The sequence below is a fragment of the Saimiri boliviensis genome, chromosome 12, assembly GCF_048565385.1.
Source record: "Saimiri boliviensis isolate mSaiBol1 chromosome 12, mSaiBol1.pri, whole genome shotgun sequence".
In the NCBI taxonomy this organism is placed as follows: domain Eukaryota; kingdom Metazoa; phylum Chordata; class Mammalia; order Primates; family Cebidae; genus Saimiri; species Saimiri boliviensis.
The window spans coordinates 74,528,756-74,553,983 of NC_133460.1; the positions used below are offsets into that span (position 1 = coordinate 74,528,756).

General features: G+C 38.3%; 1 protein-coding gene and 1 long non-coding RNA gene across 2 annotated transcripts in view; one reads left to right on the forward strand and one right to left on the reverse strand.

Annotated features, from left to right (window-relative positions):
* Positions 1–5,170: 5,170 nt before the first annotated feature.
* The window catches only part of PANK1 (pantothenate kinase 1), a 67,246-nt gene continuing 47,188 nt past the window's right edge, over positions 5,171–25,228 (reverse strand). Inside the window, 5 exon segments of the mRNA XM_003922409.4 lie at positions 5,171–6,648; positions 10,994–11,119; positions 16,294–16,417; positions 16,911–17,087; positions 22,553–22,806. Coding sequence (XP_003922458.3) covers positions 6,589–6,648; positions 10,994–11,119; positions 16,294–16,417; positions 16,911–17,087; positions 22,553–22,806 — 741 coding nt within the window. The 3' untranslated portion in view covers positions 5,171–6,588.
* LOC141580624 (uncharacterized) lies at positions 15,157–23,444 on the forward strand. Its single transcript, XR_012512884.1, has 3 exons — positions 15,157–15,293; positions 19,694–19,752; positions 23,162–23,444. It is a non-coding gene; the product is annotated as an uncharacterized LOC141580624 (long non-coding RNA).

Below are 25,228 nucleotides of genomic sequence, written 5' to 3' on the forward strand. Positions count from 1 at the left end.
TTGGCTGAGTTGATGTTGCTGTAGCTGTAGGTACCAGAGGCTTCAAATTCCTCTTGTGTCCTTGTTTTTGACTCCATTATCTTTGGGTTTTCCTAATGACATTAAAAAAAAAAAAAAAAAAAAAAAAAAAAAAAAAAACCTGTACCTTGCAGCTCTTTCAGCTTTAATTCACTGTTACTATGCGGGAATTGATGTAGTGGTAAGGTATGGGGGAAAGAAGCATTCTACAATCTTGTGATTCCATTTCGGTCTCTTCTTGGACCTGTGTCCCTGGACTGTGATCATTCCAAGTATTTCTTAGCATTTCCTCCACACTTCTTATGAGACAGGAAGGACAGAGAGGGTCACAGTTGGGTCACCTTTCCCTCAAAGTGAGACTGGGCACATTTTAAGAGTAAACCTTTCCTTTTTTTCCTGCCAGAGACCTGAGAGTTTTTTGTTTTGTTATGTTTTGTGTCTTCCATGAGAATGTTGTGATATTCCTCGACATATAACCCACAAGAGTAGAGCCCCTCAGCTGACTGCATCCCCTAACGAGTTCCTCACTCACACTAGTCCACACTCAGCCTCAAGCAACTTGTCAGAATGACCGTTTAAGTATTCCTACCAGTTTATGGATGGTAGGTAAGCTGATCTCAGCTGTCATTTTTTTTGTTATTTTCCTATCTCTTCAGATTTCAGGGTGGTAGAAATTGCCCACAATTTTCCAACGGACCAAAGAGAAGGTACTGATTTTCAGTTTGTTCTGCCTTTTCCTTGTTGTAGGAATGTAAGTGATGAATTCCCAGCTCTTTCTATGCTGGAATTGAGAACAGAAGTTGAAAAGTTTCTAAAAGCTTCCAGAAAAGAGAGGGGGAAAATAGTCACATAAAAAGATCAGGAACAGGAATGGCATCAGGCCTGCTTACAAACACTGGAAGTCAAATATGGCAACTACTATTGCCAAAATGATAGAGCCATGCCTTCATAATTCTAAAGAAAAATGGTATCTAACATAAAATTCTGTAGCCTGCCAAACTATCAACTGGGCATGAGAATAGAATAAAAATATCTTTAGAAAGTTTTAGATATGCAAATACACAAAAATTTTTATCTCCATCACCTTACCTTTGGGAAACATTATGTTCAAAATGATCAAATAAGAAATAAGAAAACTTGGGTGCTGCTGTCTTTCAGTCTTGTGCAAGTATTTGAGTTTCAAAACAATAGGCATGTAAAATGTTGATTTTTTTTTTTTTTTTTTTTTTTTTTGAGACAAAGTTTCACTCTTGTTGCCCAGGCTGGAGTGCAGTGGTGCCTCTCAAGTTCAAGTGATTCTCCTGCCTCAGCTTCCTGAGTAGCTGGGATTACAGGCATCCATCACCAGGCCTGGGGTAATTTTGTATTTTTAGTAGAGATGGTTTCTCCATGTTGGTCAGGCTGGTCTCTTAACTCCTGACAGGTGATCCCCCTGCCTTGGCCTCCCAAAGTGCTGGGATTACAGGTGTGAGCCACCATGCCTGGACTCTAAAATATTGAATTAAAAAAAAAAAATACTTAAAAAGAAGAAGAACTTTTCTTATGGACTGGTTGAAAACTGTTTAGTGAGAACATTAACTGAAATCACCTCAATTAATTCTAGCTTGGAATGTTTATTTACTTGATAGAATAGTAAAAAAAAAGAGGCAAAGACTTTTAATACAAATTTTCTTTTTATTTTTATATTGCAAGTGATGAATACTTGTAAACTAGCCTTTTGACGTTGACTTTCAAAGTCTCTACATAAATGATTACACTGAAGAGACACTTTTTGGAATGGGAAATAATTGAGCTCATCATGGGAATAGGTGTTTGTGGCTGGGTTTTAAAAAATCCCAGAGGTCAACACACCACAGACAGATTTAAAAAGTATTAAATTTCAAACTTGTGCTGTGGAAACTATTAAATGACTCTGGTCAAGACAGAATTATTAACAATAAAGATTCAAGTAAACAGTTTAAATAATATTGTTTCATTAAATGAGCAAGGAAAATGGTGCATTACTAAATCAATATATTATTTTTTATGATAACTTTATTTTAAATACATATTACCTAAATTAAATATTCCAAAAAAAAGAAAATTAGCTATCAAAATGTTTCCCCAAAACATCTTTCATTTTTATTGAGGAGATGGCAAGAATGAAAGCAAGGTGAACTCATCATTCCTTAAAAGCTGAGGCCATGACTTAATCATACTTGCATTCCACGGCCATCTGACTGAGGAAGTCTCTCCTCCCTCTCTAACCGATCAGCCTGTTTCTTTCTTTCATAGCACTTATCACTCCCTGATATTTTCTTGTTTATTTATTGGTTTATATGCTTCAAGTTTATATGCATCAACCAAATGTAAGCCTAACGTAAGCAGAGCTCCTGCAGTCTTGTTCACATTGGAATAAACCCTCAGTGTTACCCAATGCCTCTCAGATTATTGATATTTAGTAAAAATTAATCAGCTAAGCAAAAGAGTGAGCAGCTGGTAGACCTAATAAACAATGTACACTAATTAAATTTTTTTTTACAAATGTGGGGTCATCTTCTGATCACTGGGAAGAAAATTGCTTTCTAACAATTTTTATGAGTGATAGTTTACGATGCTCCTGGTATTGAAACCTGAATAGACTCATAGTGGAGTTGTAGCTATTAGTAGCCTGTGTCCTCTGAGAAAATCTCAAATATTTTTATAACCATCCTAGTTACAGTGAAAGCATGGTTCACTCTGCAGCTACTGCATGAGATCTGGCACAATAGGCAATACATGGAATGTTAGATATTCAAAAGCACATAGCTTATTTACTCACTTCAACAGGGCATTTTGCTTTACCACTTTGAAGCCAGGTTATTTCTGGTTTCACTTTCCTTGAAACTCTTTGATGGCTCCACAGTGACTATGGAAAGGTCTACAATGTTAGCATGGAAGAAAAGTCCTTCCAGAGTTGGCTGGCTTCTTCTTTCTCACTCCCTGGTTTCTCTCTCATGAACCAGGCTCTAGCTGCAGCAAAGCGCTTCCAGTCCCTGAATAAGCCAGGTGGTTTCTTCCCTCAGCGCTTCTGCTCACCCAGCTCCCTCTGCTTGGAAAGCCCACGCTCCTCTCCACTTAGTGGTTAAGACTCCACGAAACCTTCTCTAGCACCTTCTGAGGACAAATGACCAACCCCTCTTCTGGGTAAAGCCCACTACCCTCACTTACAGACTTCCTATAGGATCTGGCTCTAGGTTATTCTGAACACTGCATCTCCCACCACTCTTTCTATTTTTTACTCTGGACACTGGCCTCTTTACAGTTCCTCAAATCCCCATTTTCATTTGATAGGAGGAAAAAATATTCTCTCAGACATTTACACAATGTGTTCTCTCCTGCATTCAGCACTCTGCTCAAAGGTCATTTCCTAGGACAGACTGTCTTTGACCACCCCAATAAATGCCTCCCTTCCTCATTTTTCTAAATAGAACTACCTCATCTCTAGCCTTTACCCTAACTTACTTTTTCTTTGTAGTACTGATCTAACATTTTATATTTAGTATCTGTCTTCCCTTCTAGAATATAAGCTCTGTAATGGTGGATCTTTGTTTTGTTTATTGCTGTGAATGTGAATGAATGGAAGACTGAGTGGCACTTGTGGCCCTTGATGACACATGTTGGCTTGAGATTTTGCTGTCTTTCTCTGCACAAGTTGTATCCTATGTCTCTTAGTCTCCAGTTCCTTCCTGGCACAGAGTAACTTTTTAATATTCCTTCTATGACCAAACGACATCAAGTATAAATTACCTCTAACAATTGTTCCCAATAAAGAGACTGAATCCATGTATATTGCATAAGGTGAAGAACACAGCTATATTTCCACAATCCCTTTATCTAAAACCCAGGACCAGATGTGTTTCAAAATTCAGAATCATGTGTTACTTAACACCTCTGTCAGAGTATCTTGTTTTCAAACACATGAAGAGTTTTGCAACAAAACATGTGAAGAGCCCTACTACATGTGATAAATAATGCTCAAGTCAGCTTTTGCTGCCAAGTGAGTTGTCAAGATAGATTTCCTGTTATGGGATTTTGGAAGTGTGGACAAGGAGCTGGGGATATGTATTAACACATGGAGATTGCTGAAATATCACCATACTAACATGGGTTTCCCATAATCCAGAAGGTTAAGAATTACTAATTTAATACATTCGTTTAAAAAATCAATTTTTTCATTATAGCTAACATTAATGAAGCATTTACTTTGTGTCAACCTTTATGCTGAACTCTTTAAATACGTATGTAAAACTATTATTTGTCCCATTTTACAGGTCAAGAAACTATGGTTTAGAAAGAGATTTAGCATCTTTGCACAGGTAACTAAGCTGGACCAAGAGTGAAACTGCCTCACAATAAAAAGCCATGCTGTTACTTCATATTGCACAAGGTAAAAATTCTTTAGTTTTCCCAGTTTCTTTGTGATGCTGAGTCTTAAGAAAAGTCTCTGTAATTCAAGTGAATGTGAAAATCCTCATGCTACAAGTTCTCTTTTGTAAAAAACAGGCTGGCTATATGTAGTCAAGATTTAACTGACATTTGTATAATGGAATAATAATATTTTCTTAGCTACACCAATATTTTAAATGTTTGTAATGAGAGATCAAGTAATTTGAGATAATTTAAAATATATACAGTCACACTAACTTGCCCTGATCTCCTTTGTAGAACCATGATCTGCAGAACCAAGGTCTGCTGTTCCCTGATAGATGAGAATAGGAATAGTAGAAGAGGCCATCAAAAGGCACTAATTATAAATAATATGTAGATTTTTAATTTACCTTTGTCAAGAACACTTTAGCTGCCTGAATTTTTTAAAGCCAGACAGAAGTTGATAAAATGTATTTGTGATGACCAAATTTTGAAATTCCTTTGGAATTACCAAATACAGCAGTGATAGTTGGCATTAAGAAGTCACTTGTATAGAAACAATAAAGCTATATTTTAAAAGTCTTTGCATAGGGCTACAGCTTCACCTGAAGACACAGTGCTTTGGACCATTCCACACTCATGGGAAAGCCTCAAATTTTCAAATGTAGAGTAGCAAAAACACAAGACATAGTCATTTCATGGTACAGAGCAGATACTATAAACATGAGAATTAAGAAATGAAAATAACATATACACTAAAACATCACAACAAAAACAGGCTTTATTTTAACCAGACAAGTGAATTCTTCAATTAGCATCAACTTCTTCAAGACTTGAAGTTATGGAAATTAAAGATGGTGCTCAGAAGGCAGAGAAAGGAAGATTCATCATGGAGTAATTGTACTGTTTTTCAAAAATCCCTTTCAACAATAAGCTCAATACACAAGATCACTGGGTCTCATGCATTCCAATATTTGTATGTGACCCTCATTTGAAAGTTACCCATCAGTCTTAATGCAATCTTTCAAAAAGAAAAAATATATAGATCAGTATAAATTATTTTTAATTTTAGAAACTGAGATTGAAGTAGTTTTTAGTTTAAAATATTAAAAATGAAAAAAAAATTAACATTATTAAAGATGTCTTGTTATAAAGTTCCTAGGTATATTACATGTACAAAACAAATAGATATTACTACCTGAAACCTCAACCCATGACTTACCCTAAATCTCCTGTTATGAACAGTTAATCTACTGGGAGGCTTTCCCCAATGAGTTTCAAACTTCTTGCACAAAGATTTGCTGCCATTCATAGTCTGTGCATGGATGAGGACATTTCATCGTAGACTATTTCAACTTAATATAACCTAGATAAAAGAAATCCAATGAAACACTACATTTATAAGGGATAAGACAAACTTGCATATAATTTGCAACTTTTGCCAGACTCATTAAATTCATTAACACATTCAGTCTTCCCTTCACAGGCATTTTCGAGAGCTTTAGATCTTGTGTTTAACTTTGTATTGAGCTGGTCAGCACCTTGTTTGATATGAACAATTATGTCTAAAAAAGGTTACAGGTAGGGGGAGGAAGATCATCCAAGGACAGAAACAGAAGAAAGGACTCTCTTTTTTCATAAGACAACTAAAACAGAAAAACAAGACAAAAAAGGGTAAACAAACAAATAACAAAAGTATTCACAGTAAAACATGCCAGATTTGTAGTTTCATTTGAAACCAACAGCAAATCATGAAACGTCATGAAAAATATGAGTCAAGATAAAATCTCCTAGAGTAATTACTAAATGAAGTTAAAATCATCACACTGATCAGTAAACCCCAGAAGAAAAATGAACAGCGCTTACATATCAGGTCCTTCTTAAACATCATACAACTTTTCAAATTTAATGCATACAATTGGTAGGTTTGGCCACGCTGCACCATTTTTTTAAAAAAATACAGTATACAGAAAAAAACCTTTTATATTCCCCCATTTTGAATAATTAGCTCAAAACCTAAGAGTAAAAGATCATCTGGAAGGATTTTAAATTATTTACAAATCCAGCAGGTTCATCTGCCATAATGGCTTGGCTTCCGTCCCAAAGCGACTTTCACCTTCTACAGCAGCAATTTTTTAGTTTTCTATCCTCTTGGGAGGCTGTTTCCTCCACTGCCCATCTCTACTTGTCATCAGTCATTTTGAACAGTTCCAACAGTGCCCCAACAGCTCCAAAATAACCCTATGAAAACAATAAAAAACAATCATCTCTGAACCTTTGCCATATACCTATTGTTTTTAATAATCCTCGGAATGCCGCTAATGTAGATAAGAGAAATTTAAAACCTAAACTGTGTGTCATGAAAAATGGCAGACTGATAATAATAACAACTATAATTTATTGAACACCTACTTATATATTAAATAAATTCACATATGGAAGAGCTTAGAACTGTGTCTGGCATATGTGTGCTAAGTGTGTGCTGGGGGTTGTTAGTATTTTAACTATTTAACCTTCATCTTTATCATTCTAAAATTCTGATTATTATTTCACATATGAGAAAGTAATAAAGTAAATTACCCATGCAGGGTCATAGGACTTACACCAGGGCTCAACACCAAACCTATCTGACTTCAAAGCTGTATTTCACGGGAGAAAACCCTAAGCTTCCCTCAGTAGCTCTTGCAAAGGCACTTAAATTAGCCCAAGCCTCACTTTGCCCATCTGTAAAATAAAAGCCCATATATCTGTGACAATGAAAGGAATTAAAAAATATAAATGTTTAGAGAACTATGTCTTAGTTTGTTCAGGCTGCTATATATAACAAAGTACCATAAACTGGATGGCTTATAAACAATAGAAATTAGTTTCTCGGCCGGGCGCGGTGGCTCAAGCCTGTAATCCCAGCACTTTGGGAGGCCGAGGCGGGTGGATCACGAGATCGAGAGATCAAGACCATACTGGTGAACAAGGTGAAACCCCGTCTCTACTAAAAATACAAAACATTAGCTGGGCATGGTGGCACGTGCCTGTAATCCCAGCTACTCAGGAGGCTGAGGCAGGAGAATTGCTTGAACCCAGGAGGCAGAGGTTGCGGTGAGCCGAGATCGCGCCATTGCACTCCAGCCTGGGTAACAAGAACGAAACTTAGTCTCAAAAAAAAACAAAAACAAAAACAAAAACAAAAACAAAAACCACACAAAATTAGTTTCTCACAGTTCTAGAGGCTGGGAAGTCGAAGATCAAGGTGTCTGATGAGGACCTATTCCTCAGATGGTTGTCTTCCCATTGCAATCTCACATGGCTGGATTATGTGGTGGAAAGGGCAAGGGAGCTCTCTTAGACCTTTTTCATAAGGATGCTAATCCCATTCACGAAGGCTCAGCCCTCATGACCTAATCACCTCCCAACGGCCACCTCCCAATACCATCACCTTGTAGATTAGGATTTCAACATACAAATTTGAAGTTGGTCAGGGCATAAATAATCAGTCCACAGCAATCTGTTTCCAAAAGGCAGGAGGCTCCATTCTTCTGGCACTTGCTGGACTCAATAGTTAGGACTGCAGCAGTAGGTGTTAGTATAGGCAAGATGTGGATGGATCTTTGCTGCTCCTGCTGTCAGTTCACGTTTACTGAGGCCCCACTAATGCTAGAAGGTGTTCTAAGCACTTTACATGGATTTACTCATTTACCCCTCACAATAACTCCATGAGACAAATAGGATAATTGCTCATTTTACAAATGCTAAAACAGAGCTGGAGAGATAGAGCCATTGTCTAAGATTTCACAGTCAGAAAAAGGCAATTAACTACCTGGCTAGACGACTTCTCTTAAGAGATGTTCAGTAACATTAGTTGAGTGAATGAGAAATTGAGTGAGGGCTCCTAAAGCCAGGGCAGGTGACCAGAAAACCACCATATCAGTGCTTCTCAAAAGTTCTCTCTTCATAGTATTCTCTAGTAAGGCATGTGTAAGCCAGAGTGACCTTAAGAATGTAGAGAATTTTCTAAGGAACACATTATGAGGGTTATAAGAATACTCCGTTTTCACTGGCCATAGAGATTGAGATATGATACAGGGTAGCAAACCAAAGCCAGAGTCCACAAAGGCTTAGAATATTACAGGGTGATACAGGTGACTACATTTTTACCTATAGAAGTTACCCCAAAATGTTGGATTTTATTTCTTATCTTACCACCAACTAACTTCCCATGTGATGTTATAGAAAGAAGACTTTCTATCCCTGACAGTTTCCAGGCTTTCTTGTCTGCATTAGGCCAAGAAGATCTGGACTTATGGTTACCAGATAAGACACAGATAAATGCCAGATAAAATAACTGGGCATCCTGTGTTTTTTATTGCTAAAAATGGCAACTCTATCTGGACTAGAACAGGAATTTTCTTTTTCCTTTTTAATTATTATTTTTTTAAGACTGAGATGCTTTTTTCTTTTTCAAACAAAACCTTACATGGAAACTCCATAAATAATCAGATACTCTGGCTGTTGGGAGTTGTGGGTAGAGGTTCTGGGACCTCATTCCCCCTCACTCAATGCCTAAAGCCTGATTTAAAAACAGTAGTTATTCCTTACAATTAAAATTGACAATAGTAGCTCTCTCAATGTTTTTCTGCTGGAATATACACAAGAGATTAGATACCTTAAGTGATTGCTCATTATAGCACTGCAGCACTGATTTTAAAGGAGGCGACAGAGGAGGTGGAGGAGAGAAGGGCCCCCACTTTTTGGTTCATATTACGGTAGAAACTCCATGTAAGGGATTCTGAATTTACTAACACTCTCCATTTCCTTTGTAAACAGGTTCACTAACAGTCAGGTACACTGACCTCTCAAGACCAATAGGCTATTCTTAGTAGCCCAAGTACTACTGTTCTCACCAGTTGAGCTGCTTACTTGCCAAGAGTCAGCTGTGTTTATTCTTAAATTTGTTTATGACAGGTTGACTGTTAATGTAATAATATAATTTAATTATACACCACCTAAACCAATAAAAAGAGCACAAATTGATGGTCAGTTCCATGAAAATTCAGTTAAATTCTTTTTTTTTTTTTTTTGAGACGGAGTTTCACTCTTGTTACCCAGGCTGGAGTGCAATGGCGCGATCTCGGCTCACCGCAACCTCCGCCTCCTGGGCTCAGGCAATTCTCCTGCCTCAGCCTCCTGAGTAGCTGGGATTACAGGCACGTGCCACCATGCCCAGCTAATTTTTTGTATCTTTAGTAGAGACGGGGTTTCACCATGTTGACCAGGATGGTCTCGATCTCTCGACCTTGTGATCCACCCATCTCGGCCTCCCAAAGTGCTGGGATTACAGGCTTGAGCCTCCGCGCCCGGCAATTCAGTTAAATTCTTGAGAAATATTGAAAAAGGTAGTCAGAAATCATTGCTGTCTATTTAGGTGGATGTCACAATGTAAAAAATATAGAAAAAAAACTAAGAATTCTGCAACTAACTTGCTTCATAAGTATCTTTAACTTCTTAATCCACTTTAAGGAAACAAACTGGAAATCAAGGAGGTGCATGATATTGTAGATTATGAAGGAAAGATAACTACATGACTCCAAATGGCAGAAAAGATGCTCAAAAATAGGCATTGGTCTCATATCAAAAGATTGGTAAGTAAATGCATTTACACATTTTATGGTAAAATAAAATGATTAAAGAAAGGTATTTTTAAATGATTACTCATTTTATCTGACTTTAAAACTTTTAAAAAACGTTATTATAAATTGACAACTTACAACCATATATATTTATAGGATACAAAGTGAGGTTATGGTTTATTAATACAATGTGAAATAATTAAAGTGAGATAATTAATATGCACATCACTTCAAATACTTAGTTTTTTTGGTGAGAACATTTGAAATTTATAATTTTGAAATGTATGTTCCCATTTCCTTTACCCCAGCCTCTGTAACCACCATTCGACTCTCTGCTTCTATGAGTTTGATTGTTTTAGATTCCACAAATAAGTGAGAATATGTGGCATTTGTCTTTCTGTGCCTGGCTTATTTCACTTAGCATTATGTTTTCCAATGTCATCCATGTTGTTGCAAATTATAGAATTTCTTTTTAAGTGCTAAATAGTATTCCATTGTGTATATGTACAACACTAAAAAATCCATTCATCTGCTGATTGACACTTAGGATGACTCCATAACCTGGTTATTGTGACTGGTGCTGCAATCAGCACGGGAGTGCAGACATCCCTGATTTTAAATCTTTTGGGTAAATCCTCAGACACAGGACTACAGGATCATATGGTAATTTTATTTTTAGGTTTGTTTTTTTTTTGAAACCACATGCAGCTTTCTATAATGGTTGTCCTAACTTACATTTCCAGGACTTTTAAAAAAAATTAAATTAACCAACTACCCATCCTGGTTGTTGGATAAGAAGGCTTCCATTTTATATACACTTTTTTCTTATCCTTGTGTAAAAGCAAGTGTAAATGGCAACTTTTCTAGATGACTAATTAAAAAAACTAAGAGACCTGCTGATATGTTAGACAACCCAAAATATACTCCACATACGACAGTAAGTGTATGCAAGCTCAACCTACCTCATGTTCCAAAAACAGAGCTTTTAGTTGTCCTTTGGACCAAAAATCCATGGCATACGCTAGCAGCTTCATGGAGACCATATTGATTCTGAGAAAATTTCCAACAAACACAACTCTGTCTATATTCTGGAAAAAGATATTAAAGGAAACAATTGAATCATGGCATAAAAATAGCATTTGGCAAAGACCCACTGTTCTATATGTCACTAGACAGAACCTTGAAGAGTGAATTTTCCTTTTTTTTTTTTCTTGGTGCAATTATTTCAATATTGCCAAAATGAAGTTAAACCAACCTTATAGTGCATTCTACAAGAACAAGAGGCTAAGATTTTAGTTGGGCAGGGCAGAAACTGATATTGGACTTACTTGCATTTATGTGAGACTGCCTTAGGTTTGCTATGAAATTAAGCTCCCCAAACTCACACATATGTAAAATTTTAACTAGAGTTCAAGTTCAGCTAAGTTTTCATGTACAATACCTCAATCCCCCAACTCCTAAGTATAAAAGACTATTATAACCAACTCACAAATAAAATGGCTATGGTATGGTTTATTCATCTAATGAATAATACTCAGTTTGCTCTGTGCTGGACCCTAGAAATACAAGAAAGAAAGAATACTCAGTCTCTGCCCTCAGGATATACATGGTGGTATATCCTGTTTGGTTAACACATAAGTTAAAATATGGTAACAAAAAATACTCTTTTTTCTTTTTTGTAATCATGGATGTGGCTTTGCATTCTGTGCACATACTAATGAACATTCCTCTCCTATCCTGTTCATGCAGACATGCTTCAAATCCCATAAGCTTCCAGCTCCAGTGCACTCATTATACTCCCCACTCCCCCAGGTATTCTTAAGCTCGAACCTGAGCTCAGCCTGCCTACCATGCAGAGGCTGCTCACCTCTCACTCACTTACTCACTCACTCACTCACAGAGCCAGTTGCTATGGTCACTCATATCAAAGGTAAGAGAATCTTTGAAGATGGTATTATTTTCTGCTTAGTCTATCAAGAGTAATCAGGGTTTGGTACCATCACCTTTTAACTGCCTCAAGTTTTAACAATGAATGTTCATGAACCCATTAGCTACTGAAAATTTTCTGTGGGTAGAGGAGGAGTGGAGGTACTTTTAATACATTTTCATTAAAAAAAAAAAAAAAAAAACCTAGCCACAAATCACCCAAACTAAGAGGCGGCAAGTAACACTCTAAGAAACTCAGACTAAAGATAAATTTAATTAAATTGAAAAGTTTTGTCCTTTCTCCTAAAACAAGAGAGACCAAGGGAGGATTTGCTCAAAGCTCAGTTCTGCATTACCCTACTAGAAAGTCAGAAGGAGTAGAAGTGACATTAAACTGGAAGAGCATTCCATGTTTCAGATAAATTCCAGGTGGATCAAAGATGTTAAAAAAAGAAAGAAAGAAAGAAAAAGGAAAGGAAAGGGAAAAGGGAAAAGGGGAAAAAGGAAAAGGGAAAAGGGAAAAAGGGGAAAAGGGAAGGGAAGGGAGATTAGTGAAAACCATGAAGAATTGGAAAAAAATGTTGAAGTTAAAAATGCATAATAAAGAAAATCATTTCAAAAGAATTGGTATATTTACTTTAAAAAGTTAAATTTATTCAGGGGGAAAACATCACAAACAAATCCAAATGGGAAGCAACAAATAGAAAATATTTTCAGTACATATCACATAAAATGGATTTGTTACCTAATTAATAAAGAGTCCTTATAAATCAATAAAAAAGACCAACAACCCAATAGACTAATGAGTAAATAATATTAATAGTTAATACCAAAATAAAGTATAATATTTAACCTATTACACTGAAAAAAATCAAAGAGAAAGTTTCTTTGTGGAGAAACTTGTACCCTTATAAACATGCTTGGTAGGAATATAAATTAGAACCACCTTTATGGAGGGAAATTTATATCTGTAAATATCACAGTCAACATAGCCTATGACTCAGCAAGTTCCCTTCTAGGAATTTATCCTATAGATATACTCACATGTAAGCAAAATGATATGTGTGTATATATATGTGGGTATATACTATACACAAATATACTGTGAATTTTTTAAAAATAATAAAAGAATGGAAAAACCTAAATATCATTAGGAAGTTGAACAAATCAATAACTGTATTTATACGTTAAGGTGCTATATGGCCATTAAAAATGAAGTGATTTAAAATACACTGATATGAACAATTTAAAGATGCATTATGTCAAAAAGCAAAAGGCAGTATTTTTAGAGGTTCTTATTAAAATATATAGTATAGGCCAACATGGTAAAAATCCCCTCTCTATTAAAAATACAAAAATTAGCCAGGTGTGGTGGGAGGCACCTGTAATCCCAGCTACTCGGGAGGCTAAGGCAGGAGAATCTCTTGAACCCAGGAGGCAGGTGACCCCAGGGGGCGCCATTGCACTCCAGCTTAGGGGACAAGAGAGAGACTTTGTCTCAAAAAAATAATAATAATAAATAAATAAAATAAAATATATAGGGTAGATTGATATAACATCTGGGATTTGCTTTCTAGTATTTTAGCCAAGAAGAGGGAAGATGGAGAAGAGAGGACCAGAGGGAGGAGGAAGAAAATAGAGAGAGATAAAGCATGCATTGTGAAGCCTTTATGATCGCAGAATCTGCACTGATGGATAAATGGAGGTTCTTTATACTGTTCTCTTTCTTTTACATATGTTGATGAATTTTCTTCATCTTCTTCTTTTTTTTTTTTTTTTTTTTTGAGACGGAGTTTCACCCTTGTTACCCAGGCTGGAGTGCAATGGCGCGATCTCGGCTCACCGCAACCTCCGCCTCCTGGGTTCAGGCAATTCTCCTGCCTCAGCCTCCAGGTAGCTGAAATTACAGGCACGTGCCACCATGCCCAGCTAATGTTTTGTATTTTTAGTAGAGACGGGGTTTCACCATGTTGACCAGGATGGTCTCGATCTCTTGACCTCGTGATCCACCCGCCTCGGCCTCCCAAAGTGCTGGGATTACAGGCTTGAGCCACCGCGCCCGGCTTTTTTTTTTTTTTTTTTTTTTTAATAGAGACGGAGTTTCACCATGTTGGCCAAACTGGTCTGGAACTCCTGACCTCAGTTGATCCATCCGCCTTGGCCTCCCAAAGTGCTGGGATTACAGGCGTGAGCCACCATGCCCAGCCTATGAATTTTCTTAATAAAAAGCTGATAAACAAAGCAAGGTGTAGAATAGTATACAGAGGGTGAATTGTATAGCATATAATTATATCTCAATAAAGCTGTCATTTTGCAAAAAGAATGTTATATAGAGTTTGCTACCTTTGTAAAGATAAATGTATCCTACATTACATATAATATAAACAAAAGATATATTGTAGTACATACAATAAAAATAAAACAAAAAAAAAACCGAAACCAGTGGCACCCTCTAGTGAGGTTAACACTGAAAGACGGAAGTGGAAATGGTAACTTACTTCCTTGTGTATCCTTCTAATGTCTTAGAAGTCTGTATTACGTGTTTGTATTATCTATTCAAAAATATGAATCAGAAAATTTAAAGTTGATGGAGAAGCATTTCATAGCATCTCAAGAATAATGACAAAATGTTAGATTTGGTAAATGTGGTGTCCCTCAGTGAAATGGCTGAAATCACAGGTTCTCAAATCAGTGACTGCAGAGAGCAAAGCAAGGACTGAGGGACTTGGTGGCTGCTCTTATGGGGAAACGCAACACTGCCAGTTGCTGGTGCATCCACTGGTAGTCTGCACTGACCGGACACCCTCTGATGGAGCCTTGGCCCCAAGGTAACTAGTGATTCCCTTCACTCATTCGGCCTCATGGAAACATAAAATAGTTGCTCAAACCAGTGTATAACATGGCTACATTTTCAATTCAGCACTTTTGTTATACACCACCAATCAATAACATTGAAATTCAAATCAAAAGTGAAAAATAAAGTCAGTCATTCTCTCCCAAAGGGATTCTAATACCTGTGAAAAGACTTGCTGACTCACTCCAGCCAAAGGCGCAAGAAGCCAGCTCCATGGGAAGCAGGGGAAAGGGCATGTATTGCTCTGTAGGGCAGGGGACGAGCTGACCTTTGAGAGCCTATTAGTACAGCCAACTACACATATATTGGTCTTAGGGTTTGTTTTGCTACTTGGAAAAACACCCTTTAAAGGTTAATGTCAAGAAATAAACTCTGTTATGTTGAGTCCCATGACTCAAGTGGACTTTGAAAAAACATCTCTGGAATGCTTTTTTTCTCAGCCTCCCATTTAAACTCCGTCTGAACTGAGGGCTTCCAAAAAGGTATGTCCCTGATCTATAGACCACTAACATACTCTGTTCAGTGTTATGCAAGAAGAGTGAGTTTTTTGTCACCCCAGAACTCAGAGGCAGGGCTAGTTCCCATCTATTGTAAAGACTGCCTCAGACACTGACATTCCAATATTCAACTGGGAGGGGGCTCAAGGGGGTTTCTGAGTACCTATTTTATTTCTTGATCTGAGTGATGGCTATGCAGGGGTCTGTTTGTGTAAATTAAATTGTAAGCTTATAATGTAAGCCTTTTTCTATATGTATGTCATATCTCTGTTAAAAGTTACATTTATAAAAACTCTATTACAGATCTACTACGGTTCTTTAATACTCTCCTATGACCTATTCCATGCCCTAACTCCTCTTTCTTGTCTTTCTAACACACCTCAGTGTGAAGAGTTCTACTTCACACACTTTCTATTTTAGAAAAGTTTCAATGTTTTCCAATGGAGCTTTGCATTGCTTCAAAACATGTTAACAAAACTTTGTCACCAGCTCCACCCCTTCTTGTGCCTGGGGCTCTGGCTGGCCTTGGCTGTAGCAAGCTCTCTGTGCTTTGATAGCCCTGTACAATGCTGCTTGAACTCCATGCCACAAGGCAACACTGTAAAGAAGCTGAAAGCAGAGAGAATATCGAATATTGCAAGTCGAGCACTTTACCTGCAGTTATGTGCAAGGATGCTCAGGACTTTTTCTCACATTTCAGTGGGCACATGGCAACAATGATGGTTAGAGAGACATGGGTTGTAATGGTATCACGTTTTCACAGTTGGATGGTTTATCATTTGTTATCATCCAGTGCCTTCTTAAAAATAAAACACATATTCTCTCCCTCCCCCAACACATACCCCTCCTGTTCTGTAAGGTTTGACTATAGTAAAGGGAAGCCTTCCTAAGGACATGTAGTTGTTTTAGAGTCAACAGGCATTGCACTGCCAAGATGATGTGTATGAATGACACATGGCTTTCCCCAGGTTGAGTAAGGCCTTACCTCATTCAACGCACACATCCGAGCAATGGAGCCAATGTTGTTGGTGATGGTGACCAATGTGGCCCGGGCGAGGTCTTCCTTGCTGATGGAATCTCGCTTTTCTTTACTCATCATGTTGCCAAAGCTATGTTGGAAATATTAGTGAGAGTGTTCAAAATCAGCCTCGGGCAGGGCCCATCCTTCCACCAAAGTATTGTGGAAGGCTCTATGAGCAACTGTTCAAACTCAAGTGATCTGATTTTGCAACCATGGTTTATAAGCAGACAGGATTGCAGTATGCATGGCTGACTGCCCTTTTCTTAACAGGGACAAAATAGCATGTCCATTGATGGGGGAAAAAAAAATTAATGCCTCTAGATATCTGGACAAGAATGGAACAGGTGAAACTATTGCAGTTTTCTAGAACCTTCTTTCAAAGTTGCCTTATTTTAAGAATAAGTATCAAGAGCTAAACATCTCAGTGCTTCAAGGGCAGGAGATCAAATCTGAGCTCTGATACAATAGGTATTTGCACCAGGCTGGTGGATTGACATTTTAAAACATAACTTAGTGAATGGCCAGGGTGGACAGGCTGCCTTGTGTTTAATCACTACTGCTCCTAGCTACTTAATCTCTACCTTGATGCTACAGCAGATCCTTGAAGGCCAAATCGTTCATAGTCTCCTCCGTAAATGTCCTTCACCAGCTTATCAACATTGGTGCTGTCGCCTTTAGCTGCCATTTCCAGAGCTTCTTCAAAGGTCTCACAACCAGTCAGCAAGCAACATAGGCCTAGGAATGTTCCACCTCCAAGACTGAAGGAACAATAAGGTTTATTTTTAAATTTTACTTTAAGATATGCCCATCCAAGTCCCCAACTATGTCAAGACTATTAATATGGGTGAATAAAAACAGATGAACAAAGGGGCACTTGAATTAAAGTGCTAGGGTACAACAGAGCTTTAGGGTAGACTGGATATGAAAAGAGGGCAGAGACTAAAAACAAACATCAAGGAAAATTTGCCCCTAAATTTGAGAACAAAACCAAAGAAAGACTCTCACTGATTTCTGTTGTGAGACCTTCAACTAGCCACTAACCTGAGTGTTTTGATCAGCCTTCCCACCTATGAAATGGGGCCAAATCATGATCTCTTCTATTTGGGTGGTCTGAAAGCAGCAAATAACCAAGAAATAACTCCTACTAAAAAGCCATATGCAGCTGAATATAAATACCTAGAAAAAGAATTCGTGTGTACATAAAGCATGGTTCACAGCTATGAAGCCAAACCCTCTGATGACAAAACGGACCCATGATTGTGCCAGGAGTGGTCAGCCTTAACAGCCTTAAAAGCTATCTTTTGCCTGACCTTGCCTCTCTGCCAGAGGTAATCTCATTTAACCTCCTTGAATATTTCTAGAAGGGAACCACGGATATGATACTGATTTTTTTTCTAGAAGACTCTTCAGAAGGTTTTTAATATATTACTTACCACTTAATAGTAAAAAATAGTAACAAAGGTCATAAAGTGGTTCCAATGGTTGGGCTACATTTAAAAAGCTTTCACTTGTTTACGGGGAAAGTTCCTCTAAAATAGGCTAGACGAAATTAGAAAGTAATTACAGTAGCCAAGAATGAACTCAATTGTGTATTAATATCAAAGTTGCTTAATGGAAAGAAAAGCAGATTCATAGAAAAGCTAATACTAGTGAACTTCCAGCAGGAAAATAAGCACTCATTCCTAGTTAATAGACCTAGGTTTTCCTCCTTCTTTACCATGGAGAAAAGTAAATGAAGAAGAGCTGTTCATATCCATCTGTTCTGAAGCCCCAAAGAACTACTAGCTTTGGAAATTCAATTTGTGTTTGAGCACTGGCTTTTACTTCTAAGAATAAAATCAATTTGGGATTAAGGTTATGTTTAATACTGTCAATAACAGTTAATAAGAAGGTACAAAACTGTAGATAGGTACATAGTTCTTGAAGATGCATCTAAAGCAAAACTGGCTGGGTGTGGTGGCTCACACCTGTATTCCCAGCACTTCCGGATGCTGAGATGGGTGAGTTACTTGAGGTCAGGAGTTCGAGACCAGCCTGGCCAACATGGTGAAACTCCATCTCTATTAAAAATATAAAAATTAGCCAGGTGTGGTGGCCCACACCTATAATCCCAGATAATGGGGAAACTGAGGAAGGAGAATACTTGAACCCAGGAGGTGGAGGTCACAGTAAGCTGGGATAGCACCACTGCACTCCAGCCTGGGTGAAAGACCGAGACTCTGTCTCAAAAAAATAAAATAAAATAAAATAACAAAGTGAAACTATGTGTAATATTCTTAAACTGTCATTTGTATAAAAGTATACTTGGCCAAAAAAAAAAAAAAAAAGAAAAGTATATTCGAGGCCAGGCATGGTGGCTCACGCCTGTCATCCCAGCACATTAGGAGACCAAGGTGGGTGGATCGCCTGAGATCAGGGGTTCGAGACCAGCCTGGCCAACATGCAAAAACCCGTCTCTACTAAAAATACAAAAATTAGCCAGGTGTGGTGGTGCACAACTGTAATCCCAGCTACTCAGGAGGCTGAGGTGAGGGGATCACCTGAACCCTGGTGGAGGTTGTAGTGAGCCAAGATTGCACCACTGTACTCTAGCCTGGGTGACAGAGCAGGACTCCATCTTAAAAAAATACATATGTGGGCCAGGCGCGGTGGCTCACGCCTATAATCCCAGCACTTTGGGAGGCCGAGGCGGGTGAATCACGAGGTCAAGAGATCGAGACCATCCTGGTCAACATGGTGAAACCCCGTTTATACTAAAAATACAAAAAATTAGCTGGGCATGGTGGTGCGTGCCTGTAATCCCAGCTACTCAGGAGGTTGAGGCAGGAGAATTGCCTGAACCCAGGAGGCGGAGGTTGCAGTGAGCTGAGACTGCGCCATTGCACTCCAGCCTGGGTAACAAGAGCGAAACTCCGCCTCAAAAAAAAAAAAAAAAAGTGTGTGTGTGTGTGTATACACACACACATACACACATACACATAACATACATAAATATATACATATATATGATTGAAATTACGGATTTTCATGGAAAATTATGTACTTAGGCACCACCAGTAGCAGCTACCTAAACTGTAGGTGCAATTCCATGAGTAAAAGAAGAGCTCCATGTACCTTATTACCTTTACAAGTTAGTCACAGTAGAAACTTTGGATTTCCTCTAAGAAAATTTATCTTTATTTACATTTGATGCAGCATGTCATTCTACATTACTGGTTTCAGCCTACCTACAAAGCTAGTGTGGGACCATGTTTTGGTTTATGTGCTATTTGGATTTGTCTTTTTTCTCCCCGTGTATTTTTAGAAAGACATCTTTGCTCCTATTTCTTGCTTCTAAATAAATATCTTTTATCTCCACTAATAGCCTTTCTCTGGACATTAAGGATTTGTATTAATCAAGGCATTCAACAACCCACTCCAAAGGTAGGCAACTGAAGACACTGGCTGACTTAGAAAGAAGGTAACCCATTGGCTGATATGTTGGTATAAATGAAAAAGGGCAAGTGCAGTATGTATGACTGGAAAATGACAGACAACTCCATATAAAGAATTGGAGCAAATGAGGTAAAGCGAGCATGCATTTGCACAGCAAGTGCACTGCAGATAGGAGGAAAGAATGCACGGTCGCAGAAGAGCCAAATGTCTCCCAGCACTTTATTAATATCCTCAACCTGCTAACCATTATTTAATTAAGTGATTCCTTGCTCACAATCAGATACATCTGTTTCAGTAGGCATACAGTAAAACCCTCAGCATATCAGAGACAAAAACAATGCAAGAAAAAGCTGTAGAATAACATTTAAAAATAAAACAAAACAAAGAAACAACATCCTAGTGGGGGATTTTAAGAAATAGTAGAAGAAACCTTCAATTTAGTGCTCATGCCCTTAAAACAGATTCCAAAATGATGAGATGAGATGTACTGCTACTTTCACCAAAGTTTCAAAATTAGTTGTATTCCTCTTTTAACAGACTACACAGTCTAATGTTACCTGTCAAATACTATCTTTTCCATTGACTTCTATAATAAAATTGTAGTTCTATCACTAGGAAAAAAATGTTGCTACCAAATCTGGGATGCAACAAAATTATACATAATACTGAAATACACCATTTGAAACCATGTTTAAAAGAAAACTGACATCCTGTGTGGCTTCTTAAAAATAAACATTTTTAATGTTTAATGGGAAAATCAGGTGTAAGACAATAATTAAAAACCTGGGGTGTCACCTACCAGTTCACACTAGGAGTAGCAAAACTTAAAGCTAAGCCATTTGTTTAGAACAGTGGTTCCCAAAGTGTGTTTTACACACTCATACTAACTGTAGTTACTAACTTCACTGCTAAGCGTAATCGTTTGTCAGAGGTTTTCTAACTGGAATCAAAAGAAGCCTTTGGCAAAACAACTCTGGATCAGGATCACAGCGCCATAGACTTGATATTTCATTCCTCCCCCACCCTCCGTCTCATGGTAGCCCCTGAAAGGGTTCTCTATTAAACTGCAGGCTTCGGTAGTACCTTTCCAAAACTACAGATTGAAGACAGTTTATAGGGAAGCCTGAACATGCAGACAGAATTTGTTGATGACAGGAGAATACTGGACATTAATAGGCATTTACTGATATTTACAGATGTCATTAAACACGTAATAGAAGCCAAACACCGCAACCGCAGTTAGCTTCTTCACAACTATTTAAGATGACCCAGATCTGTGGAGCCTCCATGTTTAAGAATGTGTACCTGTGATGTAATTCATGAAATTATTAACTGTTAATCAATAAAACTGTGAATATCTCTAATTGTGAACAATGTATAGCTTCTTACCTTGGGACTAACTTTACCAATTCAATTACTCCTTCTGGGAGGAAGTCTGTAGTTTCTTAAAACTTATACATTTATAAAATCACTCTCTAACATAAACCAGCTCAGCTGAAACATTTATGTCTCTGATAGTCCTGACAGTCCTCATGAGACCATGGAGTCAGTTTTGTTAATTGCGTGAGCAAGCAAGCTTCTATATTTTCAGTGAGAAAATGTATACTTCGTAACAATTAACTTACACAACAAAGCCTATACTCTGGACACAAGTAGGCTTCAGTAAGAATGTGTGTGTGTGTGTGTGTGTGTGTGTGTGTGTGTGTGTGTGCTTGCACGTGCGTGCATGCATGCCAGGGTTTCTCAGCAGCAGCATTACTGACATTTGGGGCTTGATAATTTTCTGTTGCCTTATGTACTACAGGATTTTAACATCATCTTTGACTTCTACCCACTAGATGCCAGTAGCACTCCATCTCCAGTTGTAACAACCAAAGAGAAAAAGATGTCAAACATGTCCTGGGGTGGGGAGACTGTGAAATCGTCCCCCTCCCCAGTGGGCAACCACTTATTTATCACAAGTCATGGAAATGCACTGCAAAAGCAATACCAAATCTTCATACCAAAGCTTCATACCAAGCTTCATACCAAAGCAATACCAAGCTTCATACCAAATCCTCCTCCAAAAATTAAGGAAAATCTGTTTAGTTTTGTTTACACTGGGATGTCTCAGACAAATCTGACCTCAGATGCTTTTCCCATGTTGAATTCCCATTAACAGGAAGCTGAGCCCCTTGGCTCTTAACATGGGCCTTGGGGTGTGTACACTAAAAAACAAGCCTCTGTGCCCCACTGTGGCCACAGGGCTGTTTCCCTGTCTACTCCACTCCAAAATTTCCTAGGAGGTATGTTGACTATGCCAGTTTTCAGGTGGAGCATTTGCCTGAGGGTAAAAAAGCATTCTTTGTAGACCTTGTTTAGTTTGCTGATTGGAATGGCGTATTATTTCAAGCAAGTCTTTCTGAGCTAGGCATCAAGGAGGGTCCAAAAGAAGGTTTCTTCTGAAGTTGCCTCTGATCATCCCAAGTATCCTTCTATCTGAATTCTACTGTCCCTGCCAATCATCTGGCACTTAATGTACACCACCATGTTGGCAAATTTCTGGTGTGTGCAATCCTTCTTCTTTCAACCTGTCCGAAGTTTCTATCAAGGCAAGGACTGTGTTTTATTAACATTTATATAAATCACCCACATACCACTTTAACATACCATTCAATAAATTCTTTTTGGTTGGTCAAGGAAGCCCAGATACTTCTTTTAAAAATGTATTCAATATAAATAAACTTTTACTATAAACTGGTCATCAAGAAAGAAGTCTGGGTTTAAGCACAAGTGGAAACATGTTTACCTGGTCCCTGTAACTCTTTTATAGTTGTCCTTGGAGTACACAGCTAGAATGCTGACACCTGAGCCCATGTTAACCAGCAACATAGGGTATGGGTTATCAAGGCAGTACGGCTTTTTTTGACACAATTCAGGATTTGTGGGATTTTCAAAATAGTAACATTCTGGCTTGCCGTTGAAGCCAACAGAGTCGACATAAAGCAGGCCCTGAATCAGACAGTCCAGTTCATCCAGTTTATGCAGCTGCAGGTCAGCAATCTAAAACAAAACAACAACAACAAAAAACCTTGTGAGATAGGCGACAACGTCAAGGGAAGCCCCTGAGGTTTTAGTTGTATTTAAGATGGGGTCATTCACATTAAAAGCATGTAGACACCCTTAAAACAAGTTGTAAAATCTTGCAGATAATCAGCCACTGCACTGGAAAAGTAGCCTTGGCTAGATGTCACACCTGCCCACAGAGCATGCTAAAGGACAAGAGCTTGCCTGGTTGCTTGAAATGCACCCATCCGCATATGTCATGGGTTGAAATGGTGGTCCCTGAAAGATGGCACTATGTCCTAATTCTTGGCACTTGTGAATGTGATTTTATTTGGAAAAATAATCTTTGCAGATCTAATTAAGTATCTTGAGATGAAGTGACCATCCTGGATTACTGGGGTAGGCACTGAGTCCAACGGCAAGCATGCAAAAGATGCAGAGGAGAAGGCCACGTGAAGACAAAGGCAGACACTGGAGTGCTGCACTACAGGCCAATGAATGCTGACAGCCACCAGAAGCTGGAAGGGGCAAGGAATGGCATCTCCCCAAGATCCTCTGAAGCAATTACAGTCCTGCCAATGCTTTGAATTTGAACTTCTGGCATCAAGAACCATGAGCGAATAAATTTCTGTTGTTTGAACCGTTAAGTTTGTGGTAATTTGTTATAGCAGCCACAGGAATCAAATACGGGATGCCACAAAGAAAGAGGTGCTCCCACAGGGTGAGCAGACTGAGAATATTCAGAAAGCAACAAAAATGCTATACTTCCTTGGTAGAGCATGAAGTCCCAAGGGACTGGGAACTGGGGTGAATCACCATTGAGCCCACAAAGCCCAACTACCCTTTTCCCATGCTTGGGCTCTGGAGTTAGAGCTGGCTTTGAATTCTAGCTCTAAAATTTACTTAACTAAAGAATTTGAGACAAGTTACTTAACTTCTCAAACCTCAGTGCCCTCATGTGTAAAATGGGGACGATAATAATAACACTCATTGCACAGTGTTGCTGTGAAGATTACCTAATAATATATGTAAAGTGCTTACATAGGTCTTGACAAATACAAAACGTCCAAAAAATGTTGGCCCTTTTCTTAATGTGTGGGGCGGTCCCAGAGTGTCCTATTATGTTCCTGAGACAAAAACGTACAGGGGCAAAAAGGTAAAGGGGAATAAGCTGGCTGAGGGCTAGGCTTAGGGTCTGGTAGCCATTTTGCATTTTCAAAAGTTTAATTTATGATCTTCAAATGTATTACTACTGGTCTAGAGGTCTGGATTCCCGATCGTTTTCCATGGACAAAGGAAAGAAAGAAAGAAAAAAAAAATCTAACACCAACATGAAACTGAACAAATGAAGATAATTTAAAAGATCCAATATAAATTTTTAAAAACTCTTAAAAAATATAACAGCAACTATTTACTGTTTACTACATGCCAAACCCTTGTAGCAGATTATTTAATTCTCCCTAAAACCCAAAAAGTAGGTACTATCAACCTTATTCTACAGTTAAGATTCAGAAAACTTAAATAACTCTCCCTAGGTGACACAACTAGTAAATATCTCCCAATGACTTGCTGTACTTCTGGTGTCTACATTGTCATCATGGGTACTGCTTCTGGAGTCTGGAAACAGCCTACACAAGTACTAGACTTAGATATTTTGTCAAAAAGATATTATCTTCATTATAAAAGTAAAGAGTTAAAACAAGCTAGGGCGTGGTGGTTCACACCTGTAATCTCAGCATTTTTGGGGGCCGAGGTGAGAGGATCACTTAAACCACAGATTTTGAGGCAAACCTGGGCAATACAGGGAGACCTCATCTCTACCAAAAAAAAAAAAAAAAATTAACCAGGCATGGGGTACTTGCTGACAGTCCTAGCTGCTTGGGAGGATGAAGTGGGAGGATCACTTGGGCTTGGGAGGTCAAGGCTAAAGTGAGCCATGATCGTGCCACTGTCCTCCAGCCTGGGCAACACATGGAGATTCTGTCTAAACAAACAAGAAAAAGAGGTAAAACAAAATCTTTGACTTCATGACACTCATTTGAATTTCCTATTTAACAAAATCCTCCGTTTCTATACCTGTAGAACAGAATTACTTAGAAGAGGTTACCAACCAGATAATGGAAATATTTTTGATTATTCTTGAAATAAACATTCTAAATGACCCATGGTGCCAAGTAAATCTACCTCATAAATGGTTCTACACATTTCTTTTTTTAGCAAGTGAAACTTCTGGATGAGATGTATGTAATTATACATGGTTTTTTTTTTTTTTTTTTTTTTGAGACGGAGTTTTGCTCTTGTTACCCACGCTGGAGTGCAATGGTGCGATCTCGGCTCACCGCAACCTCTGCCTCCTGGGTTCAGGTGATTCTCCTGCCTCAGCCTCCTGAGTAGCTGGGATTACAGGCACGCGCCACCA